The sequence below is a fragment of the Agrilus planipennis genome, unplaced genomic scaffold, assembly GCF_000699045.2.
Source record: "Agrilus planipennis isolate EAB-ADULT unplaced genomic scaffold, Apla_2.0 scaffold281, whole genome shotgun sequence".
Lineage (NCBI taxonomy): Eukaryota > Metazoa > Arthropoda > Insecta > Coleoptera > Buprestidae > Agrilus > Agrilus planipennis.
Window position 1 is genome coordinate 158,667 of NW_020439260.1, and position 13,263 is coordinate 171,929.

The 13,263-nt window shown below is 32.8% G+C and overlaps 1 protein-coding gene across 1 annotated transcript in view; it reads left to right on the plus strand.

The window, feature by feature from the left end:
- Positions 1–6,825, plus strand: part of LOC108741878 (N-acylneuraminate cytidylyltransferase) — a 12,687-nt gene extending 5,862 nt beyond the window's left edge. Inside the window, exons 2-5 of the mRNA XM_018476844.2 lie at positions 3,199–3,392; positions 6,081–6,297; positions 6,362–6,529; positions 6,740–6,825. Coding sequence (XP_018332346.1) covers positions 3,199–3,392; positions 6,081–6,297; positions 6,362–6,529; positions 6,740–6,776 — 616 coding nt within the window. The 3' untranslated portion in view covers positions 6,777–6,825. The remainder of the gene's footprint in view (positions 1–3,198; positions 3,393–6,080; positions 6,298–6,361; positions 6,530–6,739) is intronic.
- The last annotated feature ends 6,438 nt before the right edge of the window (positions 6,826–13,263 follow it).

Here is a 13,263-nt window from a genome sequence, read left to right on the forward strand (position 1 = left end):
ATGAAATTCTCCTTAGGGTTATTTGATATTCATATGGCTTTGATTATATCGCGAACTGTGTTTATTTCGGAGAAGAGGCGAATTCGATATTGCTCTATCATAAAACTATACCAAAAAGTTTATTGCTTATTAGTATGATGGCAAAAAAGTATTTTATAACTTTTTTGTAGTTTCAAAAATGCATTACTTCAAACTATTAAGTTGCACATCGCCTGATGCGGCTTGACAGACTAAACCTTTCAATTTCAAATAAAGGGAAAAAAAGTTTCCTTACAGTTTACATAAAGTTTTCTACAGGTGTAAAATCTTTGATAAGTACGGATTTTGCGAAAACATAACTTCCCTTTAAAAGACGTATAAAGATGAAACAGAAACAAAAAATTATTATTATTAAAAAAGAAATAAATAATGTGTTAAGGTAAATTTTAAAATTTAATCTTAAAATGTACTTTACATAAATAGATCAAACCTAGGATTGACCAGTCAATTTCCAAAATGCTTAGGTTTTGTCGTTTACTATACGAAATATAGTTTTCGTATCATATTAATAGCTGTGTTAAAGTGAAATAAAATAAATAATAAAAATCGACATGGAATGGGCGAAAGGCTTTGTCAAAATTTTATTTTTTATACAAGGATTTCTAACACAATAATAATTTGGATTATTCATTAATTTATAATACAATTTATAAATTGCAAAATTCAGCTGGTTTGCTTTTTTAAGTTTCTTGATTCTCCACAAAAAATGGCTAAACCGATTTTGCTGAAAACCTAATCAGCTTTAAGTTGCGTGATTATGAGTCGAATGGAATTGGTTCAATGTCAATATCATTTTTAGTTCTCCAGATAATCGAGACTTAAAATAATAAGGTACATACGCGCATACCTACAAGCACACACACAGAGACATCCACTTAAAAAATGCAGCATCCGACTAAACGGACCTTGAAACCCGGAGACATGTCAAAATTTGGAATTCACATAATTAGACCCATTACTATAACTTCCTCCTGGAAAATTAAAGATATTGCTGTGTTTTTTATTATAAAGATAGGTCAACAATATGTAATCTTCAGTTATCTGTTTTTTAATACCTAACCATTGTAACTAAAATAATTAATAATAGCTACTTATTAGGTATACATATAGTAAACGGAGACTGTTTTTATTGGCTTTTATTTAGTTTCACGATCAGTACAGTATAATCAATAGCTGGTGCTATTTCACCTCATATTTGCAGTGGAACTAATCGCAACGTATGTAAGGTCATTTTTATACATAATAAGGCAGTTGTAACAACACGTTAGCTTCACAATCATAAACTAAGGAATAACCGTCTGATTGGCTAAATAAAACTAATTGTATAAAAACCGCTACATAACCATCTCTGCAGTGAGTCGGATTGCTATAATAAAAACACAGAGTTGCAATAAGACAGTTTTTTAATTTTCTCCTATTATAATAATAATACAATAGCCTTGATTTATCAAAATATGTAATTTCTATCCAAGCAAGTATATAATAAATGTATTTTTAGCTGCTTATGTAATATATGTGTACATTTATGCGGCGAAGATATTGGCTTGAACAGTTTTTGTTTAAATGCCATTGCCTAAATTTAAATTAATATTCACTGAAAATATTGACTCGTTTTCGTTTTGTTTTACATGTAGGTGTAGGAAGAAACTTCAAATTACAAAAAATGCATGAAAAATTACCTATAACAAATTGGAAAAAATGATACCTACTAGTCTGAACCTCTCTATTAAGATAAAACATATTATATTAATTAATTATAGTGAAACGGCATCAGCTATCTCCAAAGGTATTTTTATATTGGAAATATTTTTAAACAATAACCTTTAAAAATAATTTATGCGGGAGAGCAAAACATTGCTCATGAACGTACTACTGATGATCTTGATATCAAATTTCAAGATCATTTCCTGCTCAAAATTAATTATTATCGAAGAAATTGTTCTATTAGATGTGGAAGGTATAGGAAAATTGAAAATAAGAAAACGTTAAAATTCAAAAGTGCTTTTAAGAGTAAAAATTTACTATTGAGAGTCATACCAAATCTGCAAACTCCAAATTAATAAGCCCAAAATTTAAAATCATAGAATACAAGTTTCCAGTTAGTTCAGGGAAAGGGGATTTAGCGATTGGGTGTAAGTATCTAGAAAGTCCAAAATATTGGTGTAGGGCCTTGAAAGGTATTTGATTTGAGGTTTTAGGTTTGCAATGTTTAAGAACGATTTAGAATTTTAGATTTATTTCAGGATTCTTCTTTAACGGGCTGAAGTATGTGACTTCATTTTAAAATGTATCAAATTTGTCAAAAAGGTGTAGTAACATCCCACTGAACTATTAATCTAAGGGACGTGAGTTTTAATTATGGACCAAAAAAGTCCATTTTAAATAATAAAAAAGTAAAGTAATTAATTCGAAAAATTATTAATAGAATACCATCAATCCAACGAAACCAAACTCGAACATGCCTTTAGTTATCACCCATCCATTTTCGCAACCAACTAAAGCAGAACGTCACATCCGAGTGATAACTTAATTAACTGTATAAACCTCGTAGTATTAGTTACTTGATGAAAACCGAATATATAACACGGTTGAAACGTTGTAACTCTAGTATAAATAAAGACATGGAAGTTCGAAATGCGAAACGCATTATGGTGTAGAAATGGAAAATTCTGACACCCTAACTATTTGATTTTAGAAATACTAATTAAACAATAGTCGAAGAATCAGCTCGTTAGTAAATAAATTCTAGTTTTAAATTCTCACATGTGTACAATCACTAAATTATATTGTAATGTTCGAGGGTTTAACAAAATTAACTTCTAAGACTGATAACGACAAAAACTATTTATTTCCACTAATTACTAAAGAAATTAAAAACACTATTAAATTATTACTAAACTTAGGTTATGAATTATCCTATTTATTTACACTACTGTTGATATATCACTATTCCCTGCGCTATTTATTTCACTATCACTATCAATTTACTTCCGAATTCACTTCTGCAACGGTCAATTTATTTTTTCNTCTATTTATTATATACCATATAAATCAAATTGAGGTCAATGATAGTGGCTGTTATACTTATTTCAAAAATTTCGATAAAAACGTATGTTAAAACACTGAATAATTGATATGTAATGTATTTATTTATTGTAGAATATTTTTTGAACAAAACCATTTGGCTGCATTAATATTAGCAAGAGGTGGCTCTAAAGGAATTCCGCTTAAAAACTTATCTCACATTAACGGACAAAGTTTACTAAATATATCTCTTCAAGTTATTTTTGGAACTTCCGGATTTACTTCCGTTTGGGTTTCAACAGATAATGAGTTAATTTTTAATGAAACTGGTAAGACATTGATAAGTGCCTTTTCTTAATAAATAGTATTCGGTACATTAAAAAATTCCATTTATTAAATATATGAAATGTCAAAAACATATACCTTACCTAATAATCTAATTTAGAGTTAATTGGGTAAATCCTATCCTATGGCAAGGGAAAACTCGATTGCATGGTGGCACTTTACTGGTTAAGGATTCATTGGATATTCAATAAATTACAGATATCATAATAAAATCTTCATAACTATATTTTTTGGCAATTTTGTTTTAATTTTATTTAACTAAGAAATAAAAATAAATTAAAATAAAGCGCATACGTATAATTAAATGTTATTAAATGTTTCAATATTAACAGGGCATGTTTTGACCTGCTTGTTTTAAACTTTACAAAAAGTTAGATTAGCCTTTTTAAGAATTATATCACACTTGAATACAAGGCTCAGTTTGGTCGTTCCACTTGTCTTTGCTCTAGCGTATGATTGTTGTTAGGAATGCAGGTCAATTAAAAAGAAAATTAATGGCTTCTAGTTAGGCAGGGTTGCTAAACGAAAATTAAACCCTGAAGTTTAGGTCGTCGTTATCATCATCATAAAGTCGTCAGTTCTAAGACTGGTTGGACACGAACCTCCACTCTTTCCTATCCTGAGCTGACCTTCGCATTTCCCTAAAACTAAAACAACCCATATCCTTAATTATTTCCGAACAGTAATCTAATCTAGGTCTACCTCAACCCCTCCTAACTTCCGCTTCTGCCTCTAATATGTCCCTGACTAGACCTTCATGCCTGAGAAGGTGCCCTACTAACCTATCTCGCCTATTTCTTATTGACTTCCATAGAATCCCCTGCTCTCCTATTCTTTCTAATACCTCTTCATTTCTAACCTTCTCTATCCACGGTATCCTCATCATTCGCCTTTAACACCACATTTCGCACGTTTCTAACCTTTTCTTTCTTGCCGCGCCTACCGTCCTTGTTTCGCACCCGTACAGCGCCTTGCCGAAACATACACCTTTAACAACCTTTTTCGAATTTCTAAATTAACCGTTCGCGAGCATAGAAGTGACTTCTTTTTATTGAAGGCGAGTGCATTATATCCCTACTACTCCTTCCGTCCTAACTTATCTGACTGCCTAGATACCTAAAATCGGTAACTTCTTCTAATTTTTCGTCTCCTATCTTTATATTTGCTCTTTCTCTACTTTTCCTTCCCTTGCATACCAGTATTTTTGTTTTACTTTTATTTATTTTCATACAGTACTGTTTTGTTAGTACCGCTTCCATTTTATATAAAGCTATCTCTAAGTCTAGTAATAATGGCGAGAAAATTAACGGATTTGAAAATTCAATTGGAACAAAAATTGAAACAAAAATTCGAAGCATTCGATGAAATGTTGGCTGAAACTAGATTCAAGGTCAATTAAGGAAATAAATATAAAAGTGAAAGAGCTGTTTTGTCAGAACCACTTCCATTTTATTTAAAGCTATCTCCAACTCCTCCTTGCTAGATGCTAATACTGCTATATCATCTGCAAATCTACGCATACTAATCTTTTGCCCCTGTATATCTATCCCTACAATTGTACTGTCTTTAATGATGTTGATCGCGTCTTCGATGTATAGATCAAAAAGTAGCGGTGACAGTGTGCATCCCTGTCTGACTCCCTTCCTAATATTTATTTCTCCACGTTGCAGCCCCATCTCTATAACTGCCTGTTGTTCTTTATACAAAGTAAGTATTACTCTTCTATCTTTGTAACTCATCCCTACATTTTTAAGTATATTTAACATCTTGTCCCATTTAACATTATTTTCTAAATCTACAAATCCTTCTTATTTACGCCCTCCTTCTTTTTTCTATCGTTTTCTGTATTGTTACCCGTAAAGCTAGAATGGCCTCCCGCGTTCCTCTATATCTTTTAAACCCAAATTGATCTTCCCCTAATAGTTCTTCCGTCCTTTTTTTCATCCTCCTCTGTACAATTCTAGTTCAGATTTTTGACGCATGGGAAGTTAAGCTAATTGTTCTAAATGTCTCGCACCTATCTGCGCCTCTCTTTTTAGGTATGGTTACTACCACGTTCTGTTTATAATCCTCTGAAACTTTCCCCGTATCGTAAATGTGACTAGCTAGCGTAAACATACGATCTTTAACCACTAGTCCTGCATGTTTTAGAATTTCCCAAGTTTTTCTCAAATTGCTGTCATACGTCCTTCTAAGGGTACCAATCAATGTAAATGATATATAAGTTTAAAATTTAGTAATATCTCTCACAGAGGGCATGGTCTAGAGGTTTAGACTATTGCTTAGCTTTCGGGAGGACACAGGTTCGATTCCGGGATCACTTGGGCAAATGCTGGGGCAGTAATATCCTACAGATAATTTTTCATTCTCTTCTGTCTTCATTTCGTCCGTATCATCTTTCTCACCCGAACCACCACCTACCCATTCCCGATATTTCTGAAAAGAGGGACTGCCTGCCTTCCAGCAGTACTGGCTGGTGGGAATGAAACACCCAAAAGTTGTTTTAAAGATTTTTGATATCTCTAATATGAGGGTAATCCCGATCGTGTGACATTAGATGAGATGGTAAGCATTCCGTCTACACTGAATTGTAGAATATGCTTCTTCTAGGAGTATACGTATATTATAAAGTAACCTTAAATGGTTTTACGATAGAAAAATGCTTATTTTAGAAAGGATAAGTAATAAAATTAATATCCATTGGCGTTCTGAGGAAACAGCAACAGATCACGCAACGTCGTTGTCAGCTACTCGAGAATTTCTACTTTTGCATCCTGAAATTGATAAAATTATTCTAATTCAAGTAACGTCTCCATTTATTAATGAAAAATATTTACAACATGCTGTAAACGAAATGCAGCATTACGAATGCGTTTTCTCTGTAACGAGGTAAGTCATACATGGGTCAGAGGAATTGGTAATAATTCTGAACGGAAATGTATGAAATAAATAGGTCTTTCAAGTTACGATGGAACAAAACGGGAAAAGGAATACTTCCTATCAACTTTGATCCTAAACGAAGACCTCGTAGACAGGATTGGGATGGTGAACTTATAGAGAACGGAATGTTTTATGGTGCTAAAAGGGAAATGATAATGAATGGCTATTTTCAAACTGATAAGTAAGTAGTACGTATTTAACAAAATATTTGATTCGCCTTTAATTAATACAGACAGTATGATTCCAACTGAAACTTTATTATGACAATTGTTATGCATTTAAAATTTTAAAAGGATTTGTTAATGATGATGAAATTAAGGCTGAAGGTTTTAACACAATGTTGACTGGATTCTGGGTATACTAATTATCATTTTCATTCTCCTTTTGTAAGGTTATGTCGAAATTGGAATGCACTACCTACTTTGTGAAGTGAGAACGATTGAAACTATATAGACTATTTTAAAACTTGTAATGCAGTTGAATATAATGTTATCCAATTACAGTTTATTTTATTATTAATTCTATTTTTTTTTTATCTTTGTAATCTATTTATTATATACCATATAAATCAAATTGAGGTCAATGATAGTGGCTGTTATACTTATTTCAAAAATTTCGATAAAAACGTATGTTAAAACACTGAATAATTGATATGTAATGTATTTATTTATTGTAGAATATTTTTTGAACAAAACCATTTGGCTGCATTAATATTAGCAAGAGGTGGCTCTAAAGGAATTCCGCTTAAAAACTTATCTCACATTAACGGACAAAGTTTACTAAATATATCTCTTCAAGTTATTTTTGGAACTTCCGGATTTACTTCCGTTTGGGTTTCAACAGATAATGAGTTAATTTTTAATGAAACTGGTAAGACATTGATAAGTGCCTTTTCTTAATAAATAGTATTCGGTACATTAAAAAATTCCATTTATTAAATATATGAAATGTCAAAAACATATACCTTACCTAATAATCTAATTTAGAGTTAATTGGGTAAATCCTATCCTATGGCAAGGGAAAACTCGATTGCATGGTGGCACTTTACTGGTTAAGGATTCATTGGATATTCAATAAATTACAGATATCATAATAAAATCTTCATAACTATATTTTTTGGCAATTTTGTTTTAATTTTATTTAACTAAGAAATAAAAATAAATTAAAATAAAGCGCATACGTATAATTAAATGTTATTAAATGTTTCAATATTAACAGGGCATGTTTTGACCTGCTTGTTTTAAACTTTACAAAAAGTTAGATTAGCCTTTTTAAGAATTATATCACACTTGAATACAAGGCTCAGTTTGGTCGTTCCACTTGTCTTTGCTCTAGCGTATGATTGTTGTTAGGAATGCAGGTCAATTAAAAAGAAAATTAATGGCTTCTAGTTAGGCAGGGTTGCTAAACGAAAATTAAACCCTGAAGTTTAGGTCGTCGTTATCATCATCATAAAGTCGTCAGTTCTAAGACTGGTTGGACACGAACCTCCACTCTTTCCTATCCTGAGCTGACCTTCGCATTTCCCTAAAACTAAAACAACCCATATCCTTAATTATTTCCGAACAGTAATCTAATCTAGGTCTACCTCAACCCCTCCTAACTTCCGCTTCTGCCTCTAATATGTCCCTGACTAGACCTTCATGCCTGAGAAGGTGCCCTACTAACCTATCTCGCCTATTTCTTATTGACTTCCATAGAATCCCCTGCTCTCCTATTCTTTCTAATACCTCTTCATTTCTAACCTTCTCTATCCACGGTATCCTCATCATTCGCCTTTAACACCACATTTCGCACGTTTCTAACCTTTTCTTTCTTGCCGCGCCTACCGTCCTTGTTTCGCACCCGTACAGCGCCTTGCCGAAACATACACCTTTAACAACCTTTTTCGAATTTCTAAATTAACCGTTCGCGAGCATAGAAGTGACTTCTTTTTATTGAAGGCGAGTGCATTATATCCCTACTACTCCTTCCGTCCTAACTTATCTGACTGCCTAGATACCTAAAATCGGTAACTTCTTCTAATTTTTCGTCTCCTATCTTTATATTTGCTCTTTCTCTACTTTTCCTTCCCTTGCATACCAGTATTTTTGTTTTACTTTTATTTATTTTCATACAGTACTGTTTTGTCAATACCGCTTCCATTTTATATAAANTCTATCGTATCTCTCCACTGCATCAAGTGAGTGTGTGGTCCAAGGTTTCGTGATTTGGTATTGGAATTTATCGATTTACCACTAGTACTGAGTCGTAAGTTACGCGGGTGTGATGAGCGAAACTCTCGACGAACTATACACGTGTTATGTACTATATTTACAAACTGTTATTACTGCTATTCTGTATTTGAATAATGACGCCAAAGCATGTGCGGACATTATGCAAGCAACGAGTCCTTCGGAACTTCGATTAATCGATGATGAAGACACGTCGAGAATTTTTCCTCATTAATTTGAGGTTACCTGTAGTGGGTAAAGTTAAGTAAATTAATAAAAATGAATTCACTAAGACACATCGAAGTATGATTAAAATCACAGTCACTATTTTAACCACGAGGATCTGCGCGAAAAACAGCACTTCTAAAGAAGATAACATTGTTGCATATGAACGAAGGTAATAAAGTTCGAAAACATCTAAACGAATTTTCGACGCAGTAGACAGTCTGAAAGAAGTGAGTATAAGCATTGAAGATGATTTAAAGGCAACATCGTTACTGTACAGCTTGCTAGACTTATTTGGAACATTCGAAAACGAGAGAGATAAACAAACCACTAAATTTTCTTACAAATAAATTAAAAAAAATAACTGGTAACTGGAAATGTAGTGCTAAATATTAATATAAAAGGAGATAAAATAATAACATTAAACAAAGTATTATGTGTGCCCGAACTAAGAACAAACTTACTGTTAGTCTCGTAAATAACTGACAAAGGCTTTAAGGTGGCACTCCGCGAAAAAGATGTATTAGTGTTAGATAAAGATGATAATGTAATATTGCATACACGCAGAGTAGGGAAGCTGTACGACGTAAAAGCTACTCAAGATGGTGCAAACACCACCAAACCGAATTATATATGTGACAAAGAAGAAGACAAAAAAATGTGCATTCACGAACAAACATGCAGGAAAATAAAAACGCATTATATTGAGGACTGGCACATAGTTTTCATCATTTCCAAAATTATATTTTTCATTTACCCACAATTAGGCCTGTGTAACTGTCAAAACGTAGAAAAAACGTATTCAGTTGCATCTGTTACGGTACGCCGAGATAAAATTTCAAAAGTTCCACGTGACAACGACGAAAGCAAACACTATGTGGTGTCCTACAACGAGCAAAAGTAAACAAGGAATAAAGAGAGGAAGTGAAGTCAGCGACGGAAATCAAGTGAAGTCATGAAAGCTGGCGTGAAGCCTGGGGAAGAGGTGATCCGATTGTCCATATGGTTTGGAAATCGTTAGGTACATCATGATCGGGCGTTTGGTTGACGATTGCAACCTTGTATCGAAATCTTCCCTTAGAGAGCAAACCACCGTATCCCTGTACAGCAGATAGTTTCCTCCAGGAAGTCAAGGAAGAGTTTAACTTAATCTTAATTTCGGTATAAATTAATTTATGGGTAGTTGTGCTGAATGTATAGTACATTGTGTTGAATATTATATAATGTAATAAGGAAAACAGTAGGTAAACCCCTCTTACGTCAAGCGACCTCCTGGCAACTGCGATACAGTGCATAAGGGGGCTGCAAATCCAATTGGACTAAAAAATGTGATAATATTATAAGTACACACTGAAAAATTCAATAAAACCTACAAAGTTTATTGAAATATTTAATTCTTTTCAATAATGAAGAATTTGCGAACCCATGTTTATCTTAGAATCATTCAAAAAATCATCACTTAAAACTTGTGTACATAGTTAATTTTTGACTCCCATAAAGTATAGATTGTGTTATGTTAACCTAACAAATACACGTATATAGTTTAATGAGGATTTCTTCGATAAGTTGTACAAGACAAAATAAAAGAATAATTACAAAAGATTTTTAGTTTAATTTTTATATGACAACATTGCCACTTCCTGGCTAAAGTTGACAATAATTTCTTATTTTAAATAGAACACCTGACATTACTGCAGTTTTAGATTGTACTAAAAAATATACTTGCATTCTTGTATATAATATGCAGGACGTTCTATTTAAAATAGCAATATTACAACTTTTATCCCAAATGAGACAACTACAACAAAAATATTAAGAGATGCGCACTTTTAAATTAAAAATCTTTTGTGTTAATTTTTTCTATCTGTCTTCGTTTATTGTCTAAAGACAAATCCGTTATGACCACGACTGAAACCATCTTTATACTAGCAAGACTAAGACAAGACCAAGACTATAACCAAGACCGAATATGCAAGACCAAGACCAAATACCCAAGATTAAACGAAAAATTTTTACTTTAGGTGGATTTATGCGTTAAATTATTTGATGCAACTTTAATATACTGTAATGTTCGTGGGTTTAACAAAATTACTTTTCAGACTGATAACGACAAAAACTATTTATTTACACTAATTATTAAAGAACTTAAAAACACTATTAAATTATTACTAAACTTAGGTTATGAATTATCCTATTTATTTACACTACTGTTGATATATCACTATTCCCTGCGCTATTTATTTCACTGCTATCACTGTTAATTTATTTCTGGATTCACTTCTGCAACGGTCAATTTATTTCTACTTTTTTCACGGCGATCGTCCCTTCTTTTAAATACTCTTTTGTTTACCTCCGGGAGCCTTCTCGAAACATCCGGATTAGTTTATTTTTTCCTTGAACTGTTTAACTGCTTTCCCGGAACGCAGGCACCACACACACATTTACAAATACGGCGCACATAAGGAAAGGCGCCCGCGGCTAATCGGTGAATCGATAAGCCGTTCACGCACACGTCTGCCCGATCGCACACAAACACACTCGTGCTCGCTAGAATATCTTAGCTACAAGGAGAATACAACAATTCTTCAACATGTTCTCTTTTATTATAGATTAGTTTTTTTATTTGGCATAATTGGTATTACATTAAAATGTATACATGTATGTTACTACAACGAAGAAATTTATTCTTTTGTCGATATCATTTTCCTGTTATCTCCCATGTTCTTCTAATTGATTTTAATATACCTATGTTATTGAGATTATAGTCCAAAAGAAGGGATAACGTAACACATGAAAATACAAACAATCCAATCATTGTTAATTTAGGAATTAATGGTCCAAATATTACACGTCGCACATAGTCAATAGCAATGGCTTCCATACCCCAGTGAAGGTGAACGGTTGTTAACACAGCTATTAAATTATCCATCTCTTCAGAAGGAAATGCAATTCCGAACGGTATTGATCCTGCCATGCAAAGATAGACCAGTCTTTCTATATTCCACAATAGGCCATGGTTCCCAAATTGTCGTTTTTGAGAATTTAAGTAATTAAGCGACGGTTTTAATAAAGGTGAAGATTTATTGATCGTTTGCATGGTCAAAGTGCTGAAATTTTTCCTTACAATAATATTCAATTTTTCATTATTTAGCGAATATTTTGCTACTTTCGAAAAACTTTTATTAAACACCAATCTGGAAAATGACATTTGATTTTATTGCACTTATTTAAAATATAGTATATAAATATTTCTTTCTTTAATCAAAAATGTTTGACTTTTACGAGATACAAAATTGTAATGCTTTGTCATTTCAAAGCCGCCCCACTTATATGGAATTTTTTAAAACATTACATAATGTGGTACCTACTTGCAAATCTAAGCATACTAATCTTTTGCCCCTGCATATCTGTCTAAAATTATCCTGCTATTAATGATGTTGATCGCGTCTTCGATATATAGATTAAAAAGTAGAGATGACAGTTGGCATCCTTGTCTGACTCGCTACCTGATATTGCTGCCCTAGTTCTTTAACTGCCTGTAGCTCTTTATACAAATTAAGTATCACTTTTCTATCTCTGTATCTTATCTCTATATTTTATGTATATTTAACATTGTTTTTGAAATCTACGAATTCTGTGTACGCACTCTTTCCTTTTTCTACCGTTATCCGTAAAGCTACAATGGACTCCTGCGTTCCTATTTCTTCTAAACCCAAATTGATCTTCTCCTAATACTTTCTCCGCTCTTTTTTCCATCCCTCTTTGTATATAATTCTACTTAAGATTTTTGACTTATGGGAATTCAAGCTAATTGTTCTAAATGTCTTGCACTTATCCATGCCTCTCTTTTTGGGTATGGTTACTACCACGTTCCGTTTATTATCTTTCGGGACTTTCCCCGTCTCGTAAATGTGACTAACTAGCTTAAACAAGCAAGACAAGAGGTTAAAGATCGTATTTAACCTCTTGTCTTGCTTGTTTTAGAATTTCCGCCTGTATCCCATCTATACCTGGCGACTTATTATTCTTTAAGTTTTTTTTATGCTATATCAATCTCTTCTCTCAGTATGGGATAACCTAGCTTCTAACTCATGACCTGCGTATAGGTTCTCTAAGTATTCTTTCCACCTATCTGCCGTTTCGTCAATTTCCATCAAAATGACCCCTGCCTCGTTTCTTATATTATTTTTTTTTTCTACTTCACCTTAGCTTAATCATTCGTTTTTCCCGCCTCTTTTAGTATTCTCTGTATTTGTATCTAGCTTATCAGGCGTTTCGTTACATTTTAGCTTTTCTATGTCAAGGCGGCTCCTACCTTTCCTCTTTTTCGGAATATTCAATTTAAGATTGGTTTTCAATATTACGTTATAATCGCTATATCTGCTCCTGGATTTTTAATTTAACTATAACTATCTTATCGTTTTTTGAAAATAACTTTCTACACTCTGTCCTGCTTTCTTATGCATTACAATTCCTA